Source organism: Daucus carota, chromosome 7 (genome assembly GCF_001625215.2).
Source record: "Daucus carota subsp. sativus chromosome 7, DH1 v3.0, whole genome shotgun sequence".
NCBI classification, from domain to species: domain Eukaryota; kingdom Viridiplantae; phylum Streptophyta; class Magnoliopsida; order Apiales; family Apiaceae; genus Daucus; species Daucus carota.
Window position 1 is genome coordinate 1,461,688 of NC_030387.2, and position 14,223 is coordinate 1,475,910.

Sequence of the window (14,223 nt, forward strand, 5' to 3'; positions counted from 1 at the left end):
TCGGAAATCTTGATTTTAACACTCCATATGCTCTTTCAATAACATTTCTCAGTCGTGCATATGCATGGTTGAACTTTTCTTGCCTTGTCGAAGCACGACGACCGTTAAAATCTGCTGCCCAATATCTTGTATTGCGAAATGGCACCAAAAATCCTCTTGTGTTTGTATATGCAGCATCACATAGATAATATTTATTTGTATTTATAAACAAGTACTACTTAAATATCACATAACGAAAATTAGAAATTTGAAATGAATACATATTACGTACTTGGTGGAGGAAAAGGGAAAGCCAGCGTCCGGATCAAATGCAACTTCTGTTAGAATTCTTGAATCATGTGCAACTTCTTCCCAACCAGCCCAAACAAAGGTAAAAAATCATAAAAAAAATCACATATTCCTAGAACATTTTGATAGCATTCACCCCTTTCCCTTCCTCTATAGCATGTTTGTTGATCATTAGGAATAATTGCATGTATAAGTGTACCATCCAGTGCACCAACCGCTCCCTATATTAACAAAAAATAGTGATATATAAATATATAAATATAATATATCTATGAAGTTGTATAAAGAACATTTATTTACCGAAAAAATTCTTCTTAATGCCTTGTGGCTGCTTGGAATATCTGGGTTTGGATCAAAGGAGGTCGGCACTATAATTTCTTTTGCAAATTCCATCATTCCATTTGGTACCTCATGAAAACAGCTATGAATAGTTTGAGAAGAGTGCTGAAAATCATGTTTGAGCACCCGGAAGCGTTCATCATGTCCAATGACTATCAAGAATGTCGCCATTTTTTCTTCGACCGTGATATATCGACTATCTTGTAACCAATTCTTTTGTCTAAAATGATCAAATAATCGCCCATATGCAGTTCGAGAAAGCCGCATTAAATCATGACATTATGTGCCTGGACCTGTCAACAACTCTAATGTATAAGCATGTCCCGTAAAAGCCGAAGTGAGATCTCTTTTCCTTGATCTTCTTTGTTTTTTATGTAGAGTCAAATAATAATATATCATCATGCACATTAATATATCACTAATATTCATATTCAACCTAGCAAAGAAAATATAAATGAAAGCAATACATCAATTATAAATCACATAATATCGATGCAGAATTTAAATTCATACAAAGATCTAAAAATAAATCTAACGGAAAAACCGAAACATAAATGTCTAAACAAAATTAGATTGAGTAGCCTATAATAATTTCAATGCATAATATCAATGCAAAATTTCCAATGACTGTGGCCTAAGACTACTGCCATGTCTTTCCGATTCAGCTGCTTCACGAATACAAGCTTATAGGAATGTTTTCTGAACATTTTCATATTTCCAAACCACTTTAGGCTTCTTTTGAGTCTTAGCTGGAGTTTCCATACCTAATGCACTATATATTATTAAAGCTACATAAATTCTAATTAATTGTTTTATCGAGGAGTCTAAACACACTCTGTAATTCAAGTGGTATCCTGAGACCCATTTTAATCCATTCTTATTCAAAGCACGTACTAGTTGTTGGAGAGAGTTGATTTATATATTAATATATAATCACAAAAGTAGAGCTATACTCCTTGATAGCATTTTATATAATGAACATACATATTATCAAGACATATAATACATACGAAGTCAAGCCAAATAGTAGTGTCATATTATTAATTTGAATATACCATGAGATTGAAAGTAAAAGAAGGCTCGTGATCTGGAAAAACTTTAAGCGGTATAGTTGTTATATATGCATGCATGGCTATTCACACTAACAACAAATAGGCACACAAGGAGGAGCATATACAGAAAGTAATATTACACAAGACATAAGAACCTGTACACATAGCATAGCCCATATATCAAGATTAATCAATTCATTGTTTTCAAGAAAAGTGGTGTGTATCTGAATAGAGCAGTGCAGCAGCCGCACAAAGAATGGGGAGAATAGAGATAAAGGGTAATGAGTTTGAGGATATATATTAAAAAACCTATTCAGAGTCCCACTTACCGAATAAGTGAGAGTCCACACAATTATCCAATAAGTGTGTTTTGGTTTCATTAAGAGTGTTTGATAATGAATTAAAAAAACCAAACCTCTGCCCGAACAAGTTAAATGGTTACTAAGAGGTTATTAAGTGTTATCAAACAACCCCTAAGTGAATGATGTGATTGATTCCTGTATTATAATAAAAAAAATTAATTGATTGATCAAATGAATAGTATCTTGTACATTATCATAAAGGATATATAAATAGTATTTGTTCATTTTCAAATAATTTTTAAATTATTGGGGAAAAAATACAATCGTCCCAGCACCGCGTGGCTCTTTGAAGATTGTATATAACTATTATGATGATGTAGTTCAAGTGAATGAACAACCGAAGAAAATTATAAAATAACTTTTCGAAGAATACTCTAGGACAACTTAGGAAAAATGGAATTAAATTCATATTGAACTATAATTCTATCCGCATTTACACTTTGGTTGCCTCCGTTGTCAGAAAAAACAACTGCAACCTGCAATTATGGCCCAAAATAAATGGAAATGGGCTGAAGATACTGAGCAGTGTAGTAAAAACATGAAAGGAAGGCCCAGAAGGGATTAAAATTTGTAAGGCCCAAGTGAGAGCATGCGAAAAAAGTTCTTAATTTATCCCCTCTTTTGTTGTTGTACTCAGAACTAGAAGATATTTTGAAAATATTTAATCCTTTCAGTTTTGAAAGTAGAAGTATTAAGTTAATAATTCGACTATTTAATTTATTTTGCTTTATTTTTTTATCATAATTAATTTTTACTTTTAGTCATTCTCACCTAACTTGAAACAAAGTGTCTATTTCTAAAGGCATGCTTTCATGTGAGAGAACTCTTAATCAGTTTATCATTTTCTATTCGGCAGTAAGAAGTATAATAAAATTTAAAATGTCTAGTATTTTTCAATTGCTGGAAGGAGTTATTTAATTGCGTCCGATGATTAAAAATTTTGAACATATTTCGTCTAGCGTTTTTTAAGCGTCAAATGTATGTTATAATCTTGCTCGCTAGATATACACCAGTGTCCAGAAAACGGTGGATTAGTAATAATAATAAAAGGATTAAAATTTAGATTATGATTATGATTTAAAATTGAATTAAGATAGTGACCTACGATATGGACGAGACTTGTATTCAAATAACTGGTAAGTCTAGAATCAAGGTCTTAAGAGAGTTTTGAGACTCTTTATATTGATTGTGCTCCCTCATTCTTTTATATTCTTTTGTAAAGCCACCCAACCTTTTTCTTCACGTTTATTAAAAAATTCGTAGGATTTTTATCACACAAATCAGTTATCTTATAAAATTTGTAGTAAATTCAATTATCATCAGATTTCGGTGATTCTTAATGTTTCGAAAAGCTCTTTCAATTTTCCACAACTTTTGTTCACAATATTTTCTCAAATTCTGTTTCGAATTATTTTCAAAATCAGCAAATTTATTCAGATCCCGAATTTCTCTTTTAATTCTGGACCAACAAGAATTTTATGTAATTTCCAATTCGTTATAATTCTGACTTATTTTTTATTTTTTTAAACTAACGTCCGGTCGAGGCAAACGCTCGGTTTGCGAATTCACCAAACAATAAAGATAAGGGTTATACCCGTCTTTTCACGTAGTCCACCCACTACGCCCAAAAGAATAATCAAAAATCTAAAATAAACTCTCTCCACGCACACCGTCGATTCACAAGTCTCTCATGTAAACACAAAAAAGAAAAAAAAAACAAATCTTTCCATTTCACGCAATAAACTCCGACCATTTCAACCTAACATTTCACCGGAATTCTCAACGGAGCATCACTTGAACATGTTTCTCACCGAGAAGAAATCAACCTTCCCGTCGTTCTCGCCGTTCCAGACCGCCGGCAAGAGGCCTCCGCCGATCGACTACGACAGCATCTGCACATCCTTCGATGAATCAATCCTCCGTCGTTTGAAGCCGCTCGCGATTTCCACTGCTTCTTCTCCGGCGATTACTTTGACGTGGCTGTCGCGCGCCGTTGAGTTCGTTTCCACCACGCACGCTGAGGCTCAGGCGTTGATCTCGAAAATCACGTCCGGTTCGCACGACGACGGTTCGAAAGCGATTTATTTGGATTACAGCGTCAAGCTTTTGGATATCTGTAACGCGATTTCTTCGGATCTGGAGAAGTTGCGTCATCGTCGCTTGTTGATGAGTCTTGTTGTTCGTTTGCTTCAGGTTTCGAGCGAATCGGATATTCCGGCGCCGGAGAAGCTCAAAAAAGCGAGCGATTCAATTACTGAGTGGAACAGCAACAAGCAAGCCGCTCCTAAACGTAGAGGCTTCGAGAATCGCGATCCAGAGGTGTTGATCCGCGATCTCGCCGCAGCGATTGCGAAAATCTCTCCGCCACGTGGCAAAACCACCGCCGTCGGAAAAGCTGTGCTTCGCACGATCTACGCCGTTGGATTAGTCACGATATTCGTCGCCGGAGTAGCGGTATCGGCGCTGCACGGAGTTTCAGAGATCGTGAACATCCGAGTTCCGTCCGAGTTTTTGTGGGCTGACTCGGTCAACGGTCTCGAGTCGTCGATTTTTAGAGGAGATAGAAAAGTTGCGTTAACGGAGTTAGCTGACGTGGCAACGCGTGCGACTGTCGTGCGTGACTTAATCGTGGCCGTTGATTCAGGAGAGAATATCGAGGCGAAGAAGTTACCGTTAGCGAACGCCGTTAAGGAGTTGGAGGCGTCAACGAGTGGTTTCTCCGAGGGTCTGGACCGTTTGAGTAACGGCGTTAGTGAAATGTTCCGTAACGTTATGAGTACACGCAATGTTGTGTTGGAAAATTTTAGGGTTGGGCAAGATGAGAAACAAAGAAAATGAAATGGATACAACTGTAATTTGCATCATTTTATGTAACGGTTTATGTTAAAGCTTATATATATAAAGAAGAATTGGTGGTGTGTTCATAGCTTGTTTAGCATTCAAATTGCCAGGAACATGTATATTGTATGTAAACAAACAAGAACCAAAGATGAACACAATTTTATGTCGATTAATCGATTATTCATGAATCGAAATGTTGGAGGTTCTATACACATGTAGGTTCGATTAATCGATTATTCGATTATCATGAATCGAAGTGTCGGAGGTTCTATACACATGTAGGTTTATCATCCCAACCGCCAGGGCCGTCTGAGACTTTTTTGAAGCCCTGTGCTAACTTTAAGAATGAGACCCTCCAAATGACAAAACAAAAATTTAATATTTTTTTTTTTTGACGAAAAACGAAGAATTTAATAAATAATTGAAACCCAGCTGAGACAAACCCTCGAACTGTCAATTACAACCTGATTAAGAAACAAAAAACAAGCTAAACATATAGCCGCTTTGTTTTCAGATCGCTCAACAAATAGAATATTTAAATTCTTTAAACTAAAAAGTATTACAATCAAATCTCGAACAATCCAACCTACATCAGTTGTGAACATAGTAGTATCGCAATTGACCTTCACATTAGCAGCAGCATCTGTAGCCCATTGTTCAAAATTATCAGTTACATCAACTGATATTGGATCAACAAATGACTCCAAAAGATGAACAATTTTATGTCGTGAAAGGTGAACTCTTACGATATTCATCACCGTACCATATCTGATACAAGCCTTACGGATTACCCAAAATATCATGTAACTCTTTCTTAGACACGTTACCGAGACCCATAACAAAACACACGGAAACATCAAAACAAACACAAACATCCCAAAAAGATGGGCACGACCTTGATGACAAGGTACTCAACAAGAACTCACCCAAAAGGATTAGATCTTGGTTTTATTGATAAAACTAATAAATACGAGAGAAGATGGAAAAACGAAGATGATTAATCAATAGAGGGGATGAAGGATGAAGAGCGGAGAAGTGGGGGCTAGAACTTGGAGTCGACTCTCAAAACGGCAAACCCTAATGACAAAATTTTAAAAATTTAATATATTTAAAATAACAAGATATCATAAACAAATTAGACTACTACAACTCAAAAATTGTTTGTTTTTTTATGTAGTTAGACTTAAATATGTGTATGGCCGTGTGAGATTTACTGCTTGTACAGTGTAGTTTGTGGGGAGAGAGAAGGAATAAGGAGACACGTGCGTGGCTGGGTCTTGGCAATTGAGAATTGATTAATGTTTAAATAAAATAATAGTAAAAATCAAAGAGATATTAATATTATATTATATTTATCATGAATATACCAGAAGATCGAAAGAAGTAGTCATAAATTGAGAGCCCATGAAACCCTAAATTTTCATGGGCCTTGTGCTGTTGCCCTTGTTGCACTCCCTCAAAACCGGCCCTGCCAACCGATACCACGCCAGAGCGGATGTGGACTACCTTCAGTATCTGCTTCTGTATCAGAAATGAGCTCTCAAGGATCAAGACATGCTGTTGAGGCAATTCATTAGAGCATCTGTCTGCTCCGGCTTACCAACAGAGACACGAACATAACAACTTAATTCTTTGTTACTGTAGTGGCGAATCATTACACCCATTCTTGAGAGATCCTCCTGCAATTCAGTATGAACAGTTACGACTGGGATCAATATTGAAGTTCTTGAAGGTCCCGATTTTAAGCATTCATGACTTCTTGAGGATTACTAGACATGAGATGCTAATTTGATCATATAAACATGAAGCAATCAGGATCAAATGCAGTATTCATTAAGAAACCATACCTTCAGCTTCTTAGCATCTTTTCATGAGGTCACCTCGCAAAGAATGAAGTCTGAGTAACTTGGATATGGATTCAGAAAGGTCACTTGTTTTAGTAGCCTGAATAGCCTCTCTCTTTCTTGCACCAAAGCTACTTTCACAGTCTGTTAAAGATAATTAGCAATGTTCAACTACTTTGCAAAGCAAGAAGACCTAATAGCAGCGAGGTATAAGATACCTCCAAATATGCGGGATTGCTTAATGCTGCACACGCAGAGACTTCAGCAGCAACAGCCACGTTATATGGTTGTTTGGCCCTCCAGAGGTACTCGATAATGCTGATTGGAAATGCTCCATATCCAACACGAAGCCCTGCCAAAGCTAGTTCATGTTTAATTCATAAGTTAGGACTTCAACAATGTCACATCAACAAAGAATTGATCAAATCAAACTTTTCAGTATTTGAAAATTAAAACCGTATTGGCAGTCTATGTTTTCTGATATTAAGTACAGGCAGTTCATGTTTTCTGATGCTGGACAAGGAAAAAGAAAGACGGAAAAATATATATATATTTGGACTTTACCATCTCTCTTGCTAAATGTCCGAAGAATGATTAGATTCTCATGCTTCTTCACCCATTGCATTCTCGATTCTTTCCTGAGAATTCAATGTATGCTTCATCCAATACAACCAGAATAGGTAGATCAAGTATCCTCAAGAGAGCTTCGTCTTGGATTATACTGTTCAAGAAGAAGATAATACATTTTATAAACCAGACATACTGACCAGTGACCACCCAGCCAAGATTCACATATATAGTTAAAATCTTCATACCAAGATCGTTATGCACTGTTGATTTCTTACAGTCCCTCAAGAATGTTTTCTACATAGTTTTTTATAATTATTTCCGGGTTTTTTTGTATATATAAATGCTTAGTTTAGTTGGTACCGCAAAACAAAAGGCTCAAAGTAACACCCATATGAACCTATTTTTTATACTTTACGCCCCATATTAAACATGTAGCCTTACAAAACCAAAGAAAAACGTAAATTGCAAATAACTAGATGGTAAATTACTGCATTTGTCAAAACGAAGAAGGTAAATTACACATAACGAGATGGAAAGGGAAGGCATAAAAAGAAGATGATGAATGATGTACACTAGCCTAAGAAGCCAATTTATAACAAAAATGTTAAGGAGCAGGTCAGTAACAAATGAAGACAAAACCATGGTGCGTATAATAAATGGATGAATTGTTTCCAAATTACAGATAAATTTACTTCAATTCAAGTTCAGAGAAGCAATAATGCTTGTTATGCTTTTGTTACCATGCGGGTATAATAAATTATGAAAATTTCATGGCACTGCAAGTTAGATGACAGCAATTGAAGTGATGCATTTGAAAAGGAGGAAGATGATGAATGAAGCACACTAGCCTAAGAAGCCAATTTATAAGAAAAATGTTAAGGAGCAAGTCAAATATAAATGAAGAGAAAACCTTGTGAGTGAATAATCGAGAAATTGTCTCCAGATTATAGATAAATTTACTCTATAGAGTTCAAGTTTGGAGAAGCAGTTATGCTGTTGTTACCCTTAATTACAAGTGCACCATTGACTGCTACATCAAATTCATACATTGCAAATGTTGGAGGGCAGTCAACAATTTTGTCACCTGGCTCCAGTACACATCTGTAATTTAAAAAACCAAATGAATGGGAAATTCAAACAAAATGTTTAGGAGGACTTATTTGTATGCATTTCATAGCATAGACGAACTAGATTAGTATGCTAAATTTCGTAGACCATAATACCAAACAAGTAAACAACTGACCGCCTGATTAAGTCTATAAGCTCATCTGCCCCACAGCCTACAGAATATATTCAGATTCGAGACCAGAATCCTCAGCAAGAGCAGCACGCAGTCCACGACTTTCAGGATCAGGATATATATATAAGGAAATTTCATTGACCTCAAAGCCTCAACGACCTACATTAATTATAACGGTTTGGCTAGTGTGTGCCCATGGGCACATGCTAAGCACTAACATTAATAAAAATGGAGGGTTTTGATTGGTGTGGTTGTTGTAACTGCAGGGGGGTCCACCATTATTAAAGAAGGTAAGCCAATAGAAACCCTCCAATTTCATAAATTTTTGTGCTTAATGTGTGCCCATGGGCACACCATAGAAAAACCGTAATTATAATAGGGACATTAAGGCCAAGATCAGTTTTAAGTGTAAAAACTGTGCCTGCAGACAAGGAGCAAGCAGTTACAAAATTACAATTATCACACGGAGCTAGTAAGACAACTCATAAACAGCATTCAGTAACTTGTAACTTGCCTCGGGAGGTGGGCCATATGGGTTTTCATTCGCATCCAACTTTACGATGTCCTCTGGCTTTCTACCAAGATGCGTTGACAAAACCTGTAAAAAACCCAAAGTTTATATATAAGCCATTTTCATGATTTCCTATGCAATTAGTGTCAATGACTCTTAAGTTTGATCAATGTATTAAACACAAGTATCTATATGTTATTTGAAGCTTGTGTGTTATTACTGCTATCTGCATCATCAAGGGCGGGATTCTCTACTGGAAAAAGTTATTCTACACTTCGGAGTTGGGAGCTTGAGACTCAGAGAGTACAGCGATATCAGTATATATATTATATAGCTTATACAGTTACATGTGTATTATGCATTATGTGTTACGTATCTCAGTAGTTCTTAGTGCTCAATGATCCATTTCACTCACCAACTGGAAAATCAAACTCCCTGATTTATTTATTTAGTCATAGTACAAACTGCAAATATAATAATTATCACTTAGAGCTGGCCGAAGCAGCCAAAAACAAGCTAGCTCCACAACTGTGAATAAGTAAGGTCTCCCGACATCTTACCGTTGCCAAACCTTACTTTAAGAGACACACAACAACATATGTTTGGTTTTGTTTGATTACACTTGTTTCAACCTTCGCTTTACATAAATTCGATACATTATTAAGTCTAATTCAAACAATTCAAGAACACAGCATATTAGCATCGCAAATCAAAAATCTTTTTGTGACATACAACATTCCCTAAAACAAAAACCGCAACTTCAATCAAATTAAAAAAACAAATACACGATTAATACGGGACAAGGATAGTTCACCTCAAAAGGCAAAATTGACTGGTAAGGTGACAATTTACGGAGATGGGGCCGGATAAAAGAATCGCCAGTCAATCGCTGTTGTTCCTCTTTAACATTGTTCAAAGGTGCAGCAGACGCCATACATGAAAACCCAATTACTCTGATTTCTTTCAAACAAACAAGAATTGTGTGTTGTGTCTAAATGGGTAAATTTAATCTTGATTATCAAACATGATGAGCCACAACATATATCAATGACACCCATTTTTCTGCAAGATTTAAGGTTCATATTGTAAAGCACATTGTAAATTACAAAAATGAAATGAAATGAGATAAAGAAAGCATGGATTACCTCAAAGGTGAAGAAAAGGTTGAATTTTTTCTATACCCTGCAACCCAGAGCAACAGTTGAGCAAGTTTCTTCAAATTCAAATACAGTACTGTATATTCTTTTTTTTTTTAATTCTTTTTAAAATCAGATGAAAAAAAATTGATTGGGAGAAATTTATGTTTATGTTAAAATATGAAAACTTAAAATTAATCAATTTGTTTTCGACTGGTCTAAGATAGTTTATAACATTGGTTTTTTGTTCTTTTGATAATTAAATCACGCACCCGTCTTGTATTTGACAAGATTTAAACTCTCGACATCCCGTAAAAAAAAGCTAGAGAAATGAATGAAACAAGAGATTGTTGATTATAACACAAGTTCCTTTCACTTTTTAATGAAAACAGCAATTTCAGTGAGCAATATTACCAACTGGATTTGTGAATTGCTTTTCTTTGTCTGAGCAACTCCAATGGTAGTTGAATAAATCATCTTAAACAAAATCCACTCACACTGGTGACTGGTATTAAGCTTGAAAGTAGAGATACAAAGAGTGTGACATTAGCTCATATGTATGTGTAAAAATTCAATAGATCTTATATTGCCACTTAGAAGAGTGTACTTGAACATATTACCAAAACTAACCAACACCTGCTGTACTGTATAAAACCGTAAAAATGTCAAGAAATAAGATCTTCCATATGCACAAGAGGCGGTTTCTGATGTAGATTTATGTTCCGCATATCTAATAAGTTGAGAACAAAAACTAAGAGCATGTACAAGGCGATATCAGGGTTTCTGATTAACATCTTGTTAATTAAACAGGAATCATGATTCGAGCTAAAACTTTCAGTAGCTCATCAGTGAAGTGGGATCTGGGGAATGGTAGGGCTTACAAAAATGCATATTTTCAACCTAAGAATTCACAAAGTAACTATCTGTATATCCATTCATTTGCACGGCCTCCAGACTCGTCCATGTCTATAAAAATGCTGACAGCCTGCAGAAAGCTTGAGAGAAATGTTTGGTCAGTGGAGATCGACTGGGTAACACTGCATGACAAACTTTGAGAGAGTCGCATATTAAACAGAAGTTAGTAAATTTAGCGTCTCAACTAGCTTCTGCCAACATATATACTTGTTTTTCTGTTGTAAACGAAAGAAAGGATGACTAAAACTTTTACCTTTCCTATGCGAGGCCTCTCTTTAGACTTTATTAGGCTATCTCGAATATGGGAGACAGCTCCCCAGCATTTCAATGTGTTTGCAACGTCATCAAGTCTCAGTAGATACTCTTCTTCAGTTAGTGGAAAAGATTTCTGAGTTAATATGAAACTTTAGGTTTAGTCAACTGTGTAATACTTGAAATTTCTCAAAAAATGTAATAGATGATGCAAATACGAGAAACCAAGATTTTTTCTATCAAAGGATTTTCACACCTGTTCGACATACTTCCACATGACATTCATAGCAAGGAGATTTTTTCCCATGAATTCCTACACGTATATTTGAAACACAATGTAAGTAGTTAAAGAAAGGCTTTGGGTTCTAGTCCTGGGAACCAAATACCAAATTAGAAGATATATGGGAGATAAATAGATAATAAAAATATATAATGCAGTTACTATATTGTCATCCCACAAGCACTCCAAAACAGGGATATAACACTACCCAAGTTGTTTAATATGGTTTTGAGTATGTGAGTAGGACATCATTAAACAAAGTTGTATCAAATGTTGCACAAAGTCGCAAGTAATTTTGGGGATGTCTTCTAGGTTAGGCCAACATAAAACAGTGGAGTAGTGTTATTAATTTAATACCTTCTTTATCAGCTGGACATCATAGGATCTTCCATATTTATTCCTAATAAGGGTTGCTAGGTCCAACCCACTGAAAGCGGAGTCATCAGTCCCGACGATTCTTTCAAGATTTTCTCTAATACTTCTGCTATTTTCCTGCAAACAAGGTAATGGGAAAATTATTGATTCCCCTCATGTAAAGGACAACACTAGATACTATATGTAAGAGGAATGAGTCTACAAGCACATTCCAGGAAAATATATTATTCAAATGCATATCAAGAGGAGAACACTCACATCGTTTCAAACAGTTTTGGGGTCAAAAGTAAAACCAAAGTTGGCTAATTTAATAAATACATATAATCGATAAAGCGGTGTGCATCTATCAGTGGTTAGAAACTTAAAGCAGTCAAAGGCTTTAGCAATCTTAAAAGCAATGACAAATTCATTGTCCAATTATTGAAGCATCCTGAGATGGTTTAGGTGATGATTACTGTGTAATAGAGAAAAAGAGAATGCAAAACTCACGAAGCCTAGTGAGACTTACTTCTTTAGATTTGCTTTCAGAAGTTTCATCCTTATCAGCCTCGTCGTCAGAGTCATCTGAATCCATCCCGTCATCTACTGCACTAGAATATATAGGGGACCAATGTTTTCTGGTACTTCTACCAGAACCAGTTACAAGGTAGCGCCCTTGAAGGAAAATTAATACCTCAGAAGAAGACGCAGGACCTGAATATCCAATGTATGAAATATTACAACACCTTCCCCTAAAAAGATGTTCCCGAACACCTAGAGACCAAGAACAAGGGATTCTCACTTGGATACTCATTACATCCAGAATCACTGCTGCTGCATTCACATAATTTAGTACCAAGTTATTCAAGGGGTAGATACTTGCAGAATTGCAGAAGTATCAGATATGATATAGCTCCACTCTCAAAAAAAAATTACGAGTATATATTAAATTATTAATGATGTATCTTCATATCCTTAAATTTGCACAAAACGTTATATTTTGACGATAATTTGATAGTGGCTGACTGGCTGCATAATCACTGGGTGCAAAGGTATATCTTTACAAATACATAACAAAAGGAAGTTTTACTCAAGTCTCCTTGATTACTATACAATAACACCATTATAAAAAAAGCTTGGTCAAAAGAGCATTTTCCTTATACAAGCATGGACTTCAATTCTTAATCTGTTGACTAATATGAATAAACAATTTGACGCTCTCTACTGTTTAGAATTTGACCAGAACAAAAGCAGGGATGTCACAGCCTCCCTTCTAGGTTATTTTTGAGTTCATCCACTAGTTAGTACAATTGTGGGTATACCGTGGCATACGTCCTCAGTTCAAGTGCCGCTAGACACATTTACCAAACCTATTAATTTGTTATCATTTCTTCTCTTGTTTTCATGATTCCTCTTTAGGTTTCTGTATGCACATATCAAAGCTCCAATGAATTACATCCCAATTTAAAAAGATTTGTATATTTAAGGCCAGATTTGGTCCCCAAGTCAAAATTCCTAGCTGCCCCCTAGCTCCAGATCCTTACAAATAAGTACCCTCTGACATATACGCGATTAGGCGAATCCATAAGCTAAACAAAAGATGTCGTCGTATCAAACAAATTGAAACACCTTCCCCTTTGCACCTAATCATCTCACATCTACAATACACATCTATAAAGAGCTCATAAGAATGTTGCAGGTTCCTAACTTCGGCCTTACCCGGATCATATATTATTCAACACACGAGGGACAGAACACAGCTAGAAGATACAAGAACTCAGAACTAACATATCACATGAAAATCACACACACATGCAATCATACCACAAGAAAACTTAACACACATGCACTACCATAAATAATCAAACAAACAGAAAGCTACACAAAATGCTGCAGACAGAATCATAGTAAACTAGTTACCAAGAAACAGAAAGCTAACCTGGTGGATGTAATGAATCTGATACCAAGCTACTGATCACTTTTTTCTTGGAAAGGAAAAAAATGAAAATTAATAAAAATATTTACATATATAAAATAATAAATGGTGGATGGGAAAAAGAGTACTGGGTGAAGATAGTTAAGGATAGAGAGAGGAGGGCCTCAGCTTTGGTTTGGAGCTTTTAAATTCCCACCCATCCATTACTTTCTTTATTACTCCACTCCTGATATATTATGCTACACAACAAATTATTTTTCAATCCAACTAGGAAAATATTTATTTATTTATTTTTGCAAAATC

At 35.7% G+C, this 14,223-nt stretch overlaps 2 protein-coding genes and 1 pseudogene across 4 annotated transcripts; 1 reads left to right on the plus strand and 2 right to left on the minus strand.

Moving 5' to 3' along the window:
- Window positions 1-3,659: 3,659 nt before the first annotated feature.
- Window positions 3,660-4,965, plus strand: LOC108193212 (protein BPS1, chloroplastic). The gene has a single exon (XM_017359780.2). The coding sequence runs from the start codon at window positions 3,842-3,844 to the stop codon at window positions 4,877-4,879; it is 1,038 nt and encodes a 345-aa protein (XP_017215269.1). The 5' UTR covers window positions 3,660-3,841; the 3' UTR covers window positions 4,880-4,965.
- A 326-nt stretch (window positions 4,966-5,291) lies between these two features.
- On the minus strand, window positions 5,292-10,337 carry LOC108194389 (histidinol-phosphate aminotransferase, chloroplastic-like; annotated as a pseudogene).
- A 509-nt stretch (window positions 10,338-10,846) lies between these two features.
- Window positions 10,847-14,125, minus strand: LOC108196836 (uncharacterized). 3 transcript variants are annotated; one of them, XM_017364289.2, is made up of 6 exons: window positions 13,924-14,125; window positions 12,514-12,815; window positions 11,988-12,122; window positions 11,607-11,663; window positions 11,352-11,486; window positions 10,847-11,168 (listed from the first exon to the last, which is right to left on the minus strand). In XM_017364289.2, the coding sequence occupies exons 2-6, from the start codon at window positions 12,796-12,798 to the stop codon at window positions 11,103-11,105; spliced, it is 678 nt and encodes a 225-aa protein (XP_017219778.1). In that variant the 5' UTR covers window positions 12,799-12,815; window positions 13,924-14,125; the 3' UTR covers window positions 10,847-11,102. The 3 variants fall into 3 exon arrangements, with proteins under 3 accessions (XP_017219778.1, XP_017219777.1, XP_063937875.1); XM_017364288.2 differs by having other exon boundaries at window positions 12,514-12,818; XM_064081805.1 differs by having other exon boundaries at window positions 10,964-11,178; window positions 12,514-12,818; window positions 13,924-14,065.
- Between the last annotated feature and the right edge of the window lie 98 nt (window positions 14,126-14,223).